At 35.5% G+C, this 6,867-nt stretch overlaps 1 protein-coding gene across 1 annotated transcript; it reads left to right on the top strand.

The window, feature by feature from the left end:
* Positions 1-3,673: 3,673 nt before the first annotated feature.
* LOC136118624 (olfactory receptor 4E2-like) lies at positions 3,674-4,589 on the top strand. The gene is given in 2 exon segments (XM_065871862.1): positions 3,674-4,423; positions 4,425-4,589. Coding segments are annotated over 2 exon segments (915 nt in total).
* Positions 4,590-6,867: the final 2,278 nt, after the last annotated feature.

The following is a 6,867-nucleotide window of genomic DNA, read 5'->3' as shown; positions in this document are numbered from 1 at the left end:
CCCAGCCCACCCTGCCTGGAAAGGCTGGCGTAAGCCTGGAAAGCCCAGTCCTGCTAAGGCCTGAGCTTCAATTTTTAATGATGCTCTTCAAAGCCAGAGATTCTTCCCATTCCCTGGTTTCTCTATTGATCTTTTTGACAGGAGACCTAGACATCTGCTACAACTACTCACATAGAAAAGATGCATCTAGTTCCTATTTTACAGTTCAGAAAACTGAGGCTTAGAGGGTGACGGCCAAAGGTCATAGTTATTTGAAATCACCACCGTATGTGCTCTTATGAAGAGCCTCTACCCTCTCCTTAGCTGAAAGCAAAACAGCTCTTGGTTCTCTGCTACTAATGCATTGCTGACCAGGAGTTTATGAGAAAAGTCCTCCCCATCTTAAGAATATTGCTTTATAAGAAACACAACCATATTAGGGACTTCCCTGGTAGTGCAGTGGTTAAGACTCTGAACTCTCAATGCAGGGGGCCCGGGTTTGATCCCTGGTCAGGGAACTAGATCCCACATGCATGCTGCAAGTAAGAGTCTGCATACCACAACTAAAGAGCCTGCCTGCCACAATTAAGACCCGGCCAAACAAATAAATAATAATAAAATAAACAAATATTTTTTAAAAATTAAAAAAATAGAAATAAAACTATATCATAAGCTCTTAGATGTGGAGAAAGAAAAATGTACTCATAATCCCATGAAGTCAGCATTTTCATTTCCTTTGTTTTTTCCCCCCATGCATGCTTTTAATACTTTGTTTTTAAACAAAGTAACCCATACTTACATACAAATTTGAACAATTACAGAGTATAATATAAAAATTAATAAAATGCTACTAGTGTTCCTTTCAATTCTATACTTCCACAGGTAACCAGTGTTAAAATATGTGTGTATTCTTTAGCACATATCATCTTTCTTTTTAGGGATAAATACATACAAACAGAATTCATGAATATATATATGTTTGAATATGTGTAAATAAGTTCATATTCATATATATGTGTGTGTATATATATATAAAATCTCTTTTGATTCCTTCCTTCCTTTGCTCCTTTGTTTATTCCTTCTTTCTTTCTTCCCTCCCTTCCTCCCTTCCCTTCTCTCCTGGTTCACAATATATTTATAGCACGCTCTTTTCACTTAACAATATATTGTTGACATCTTTTGAAGTTAATCGTTTGCCATCTTGGCTGTATGCTGGAATCACCAAGGAGCTTTAAAAGTACTGATGGGTCCAACCTCCAGAGATTCTGAATTAATCTTCTGGGGTGAGGCCTGAGCAGCAAAATTTAGAAACTGCCCCCAGGTGGTTCTGAAGTGCAGCCACATTGAGAACCACTGTTTAAGTCATTATACATAGATCCAACTCATTCTTATTAATGGCTATATAATATTCCATACTGTTGCTGTACTAAAATTTATTTACCTATTTTTCTTTTGATAAACATTCAGTTTATTTCCAGTATCTTGTTTTGCTAACATTTTTCAATAAACATATTGATATATCCTTAATTCCTGATTGCTTTATTTCTATGAAATACAGTCCTAGAAGAGGGATTCTTGGGTTATGGGTATGGGCATTTAAATTTTTAATAGGTACTGCCTGATTATTCAGCAAAAAGCTCTTAATAACACCTACTTCCAGTAGCAGTCTATACAGTGCTCAGTTCCTTACACCTTTGCCAATATGAAGAGAGACGAAAGGTATTTGTTTTTTTTCACCTACTACTGAAGTTGAGCATCTTTTTATTCATACTTATTTGTTATTTGCATTTCTTTTTCTGTGACTTGCTTATTTATATTTTTTTGGCCATATTTAATTGTCATTTGTCTTTTCTTGTCAAATTTTAAGAGATCTTTGAACACTAGGAATATTACTCTTTTTAATCATATGTATTACAGCATTTTCTCTAGTCTACTATATGTATTTTGATAATTTATATGGCACTATGTATATTTAAAAATTTTGAGACTGTATAAACAAATTTTATCTCACTTTTAATTCTTCATATTTCAATATTTTTTCATATTGGTAATCCTTTGTTATTACCATTTCTAATGGCTGCATACAGTTCATTATATTCAAGTTATATATTATTTAAATATCATTATATATCAGGTTTGCTATATTCATTTAAGCTTCAAAAAAATATTCCATGACTGTTATTTTAAATAATGCTTTAATGAATGTTTTCTTGCATTTAGCTTTTTCAATAGTTTGGATGCTTAGGAAATTCCTACAAGTGAAAATAATTAGATCAGGATATAAATATATATTTTTTAAAATTTATTTATTTTTTGGCTGCATTGGGTCTTTATTGTGGTGTGCAGGCTTCTCATTGCAGTGGCTTGTCTTTGTTGTGGAGCACGGGCTCTAGGCGCGTGGGCTTCAGTAGTTGTGGCACGTGGGCTCAGTAGTTGTGGCTTGTGGGCTTAGTTGCTCCATGGCATGTGGGATCTTCCCAGACCAGGGCTCGAACCTGTGTCCCCTGCATTGGCAGGCGGATTCTTAACCGCTGCACCACCAGGGAAGTCCCTATAAATCTTTTTTATGGTTTGTGGTAAATGTTTCCTAAACTCTGTTATAGTTTTTGGCCAGCCAATCAGTATAGAGAATTACAGGTAATATAACTTTAGTGTTTACACAATAATATCTCCTAGGGGACAAATCATATTACAGAATTAAAAAAATAGGTTTTTAAAAAAAAAATAGGTTTTTAAAGTCAGTTATTAGCTCCATTGTGAAGAAGGATTGGATTCTTTTGCAGGTTACCTAAAGAAGGTAGGTTCAGTTTGAATAAAAATATCTTTTGCATAACTACTGTGTGCCAGATATCATGTTAAGTGCTGCAAGGGATAAGTCATATGTGGCTATTGCTTTTCAAGAAAATTTCAATTTAATGGGGGAGCAAAACCAGATATCTTATTTTATACTTTCTTTTATAAAAAAGAAGTATGAAGGGGAAGAGATAGGATTTGATTGCCTCAGTTAAGTTTTCTTAAAGGTACTGCTCTTTGAGGTAGTCTTACAGGATGAAATGTTTTAATAGTCAGTGATGAGGAGAGTACAGTTGATTGGAGGGTGTGTTTTCTGAGCAGAGGGAACAACATAAATACAGACAAAGATTTTGGAATGTAAGTTGGTGGAGGTAGCATGGCTGGAGCATGGTAACTTGCTTGGCTGGAGAGAAGATGCCATACTGGAAAAATAAATGTGCAGCAGATTGTTGCAGGCTTTGAAGGTACTTTTAATTTGATAGGAAGAATGAAATAGTGAATGATCTTAGCTGGGAGTTGTATTTTGGAATATTAATTTGGTGTTACCTGTGGATTAGACTGAAATGAAAAAAGCCAGCTACCTAGTGGCTAAGGGTTTGGGCAACTTATTTATTCTTGTAGAGCCCACTTATCTGCAAGAGAGGAACAATAATGCTTATGCCATGGTGCAGTTATGGTTAAATAAGATGGTGTATATAAAAGGCATGGAATGGCTCCTGATACATACTGTGTATATTATAGCAATTGTTATTAAATTGATCTTATATTCTATATACCCTGATAATAAATAAGCAACTCAGATAGAAATGCAAAGTCACTTCAATTAGTTCCAGTCCTATAATATTAAGGCTAAATTAGCTTTCATGTTTTTCCCCCCCAAGATCCTTTGGAAACTCATTGGATGGATGTTCTAAACCAAACAAGAGTGACTCAATTTGTCTTCTTGGGACTCACTGATAACTGGGTGCAGGAAATACTATTTTTCATGGCATTCTCAGCCATGTATGTGCTAACCCTTTGGGGGAACATTCTCATCATGGTTACCATAGTCTTTACTCCATGTCTTAGTACACCCATGTATTTCTTCCTGAGCAATCTGTCCTTTATTGACATCTGCCACTCATCTGTCACTGTGCCTAAGATGCTGGAGGGTTTGCTTTTTGACAGAAAGACCATTTCCTGCATTGCACAGCTCTTCTTCCTACATCTGTTTGCCTGTGCTGAGATCCTTCTGCTGACCATTATGGCCTATGATCGTTACGTAGCCATCTGTGCTCCATTACACTACCCCAATGTGAACATGAGGGTCTGTGTACAGCTTGTCTTTGTGCTCTGGTTGGTGGGTACTGTTCACTCACTGGTGCAGACCTTCTTGACCATTCGTCTACCTTACTGTGGCCCCAATGTTATTGATAGCTACTTCTGTAATGTTCCTCCTGTCATCAAGCTGGCCTGCACAGATACATGTCTCACAGGAATTCCGATTGTGTCCAATAGAGGAACCATTTCCCTCTCCTGTTTCCTGGCTTTGGTCGCCTCCTACACCATCATCTTGTTTTCTCTTAGAAAACAGTCAGCTGAAGGGCGCAGGAAAGCTCTGTCCACCTGTTTAGCCCACTTCATGGTGGTTTCCCTCTTCTTTGGACCATGTTATCTTCATTTACACTCAGCCAGACACCAGCTTCTCCACTGACAAGTTGGTATCTGTCTTCTACACAGTGGTCACCCCTTTGCTGAATCCCTTCATTGACACCTTGAGGAATGAGGAAATAAAAAGTGCTATGAAGCATCTCAGACAGAGACGAGTTTTTTCATGAAATCATGTATATTATGGGTTTGGAATTATAGATATTAATATGGTCATATCTTTAATGAGAGTAAAAGTAAGAAATCAAAATCGTTAGGTGAAATGGCATGAAGCAGGGCAGACTTCTGCACTAAAGAGAGTGACTTGTTAACTATTACTTAAATAAAGGAAAAGATCATATTGTAATATGTAAAGGAAAAGGATCTGGAAAAGTTTAAAGAAGACTTCTAGTTACACCAGTAAAAAAAACACATAGACTTCAGGGCATGGTCTCAGTTTCAGGAACAGGTAAAGTTGTAAGAGAACCTACTCTTTTGATTTGTATTGTTCTTTAGGTTATTGCCTCTGGGAAGCTGTACATCACACCTGTGTTTTATACATTATAGTGGTCTTAATCCTGCTTTCAAATATAAATATTTTCAAGGTGTTTAAGCCTTATCCTATTTATATTGAATTAAATTTAGTCACTTTGAAAGTGATTCTCTCATTTATTTCTACATCTATTTTGTACTTTTTGTAGTACTTTGACAAAATCAAGATGGAGATGTATTAGAACTTATTTTAAAATAAACTCTATTGATATGGAAATTAATTACACAAAATGTACTCATTTTATTGTACAGTTTGATAAAATTTGACAAAGGTATACCCATCTAACTATCTCTTTAATCAAGATAGAGAACATTTCCATCACCCCAAAAAGTTTCTTCAGCACCTTCCCAGAAATCACTGTATCCCCACCCAAGAACCCAAGCATCTGATTTTTTGTCGCTGTAAACTAAATTTGTCTTTCCTATAGTTTCATATAAATTGAATCATACAGTATGTACTCTTTTATGCCTGACTTCTTTTGCTCTGCATGCTGTTTCTGAGATTAACCCATGTCTTTGTGGGTATCAGTACTTTAATCCTTCTTATTGTTGAGTAATATTTTATTGTATGGGCATACTACAATTTGTTTATTCATTCATGTATTGATTGACATTTGGGTGTTTCTAGTTTTTTTATAATTATGAATAAAGTAGCTATAAACATTTATTTACAGGTTATTTTGGATATGTATTTTCATTTCTCTTGGGTAACTAGGAGTAGAATTATTGGATCACATGGTAAGTGTATGTTTAACTTGTAAGAAACTACAAGACAGTTTTTCAAAGTCATTGTATGATTTTATACTCTCATCAGAAGTGTAAGAGTTTAACATCCAACAATGGGAATTGTCAACCTTTAATTTTAAGCATTCTGGTGAGTGTGTGTGTGGTTTTATTCTTCATTTCCCTAATGATTACTGTTGAGAATCTTTTCATTTGCTTATTATCCTTTCATATATCTTGTTTTGTGATGTTCCTATTCAAATATTTTGCTCATACATTATTTTTTGTCTTCTTGTCACTATGTTGTAAGAATTCTTGGTATATTCTGGAAATAAGACCTTTGATGGATATATGTCTTGCCAATATTTTTATTACTCTCTGGCTTGCAGCTTTATTTTCTGAATGATATATTTTGAAGAGCAGAAATTTAAACTTTAAGTCCAATTTTTCACTTTTACAGTTGATCCTTTTTGTGTCCTAAGAAATCTTTGCCTACACCAAAGTCTTGAAGATTTTCCCATTTTTTTCTAGAAATTTTACAGTTTCAGCTTTAAATTTTAGGTCTGTGATCCATTTTGAGTTTACTTTGTTATATGGTATAAGATAAAGGTTGAGATTCATTTTTTCAATCTATTTAGTTAATCCAGCACCATTTGAAAAGACTATTTTTTCCCCATTCAGTTACCTTGACACATTTGTTGAAAGTCAGTTGACCTTTTTTTTGGTTTTTTTTTTTTTTTTTTTTTTGCGGTACACGGGCCTCTCACTGTTGTGGCCTCTCCCGTTGCGGAGCACAGGATCCGGACGCGCAGGCTCAGTGGCCATGGCTCACAGGCCCAGCCGCTCCACGGCATGTGGTATCTTCCCAGACCGGGGCACGAACCCGTGTCCCCTGCATCGACAGGCGGACTCTTAACCACTGCGCCACCAGGGAAGCCCATCAGTTGACCTTTTGTGTCAATTTATTTTTGGATTCTATATTCTGTTCCATTGACATATATGTCTATATTTAAATCAATAGCACGTTGTCTTGATTACTTTATAGTAAATCTTGAAGTTATGTAGTGTGAGCCCTCAAACTTTCTTCTTTTTCAAAATTGTTTTGCTATTTCAAATTCTTTGTAATTTCCATGTAAATTTTTGTAAAAAGCTTGTATAGTTCTACAAAGAATAGTGCTGGAACTTAGATTAGGA

The sequence above is a fragment of the Phocoena phocoena genome, chromosome 2 (genome assembly GCF_963924675.1).
Source record: "Phocoena phocoena chromosome 2, mPhoPho1.1, whole genome shotgun sequence".
NCBI lineage: Eukaryota > Metazoa > Chordata > Mammalia > Artiodactyla > Phocoenidae > Phocoena > Phocoena phocoena.
Note: the sequence above shows the minus strand (reverse complement) of the source record. Positions and strands in the feature narration are given on the sequence as shown.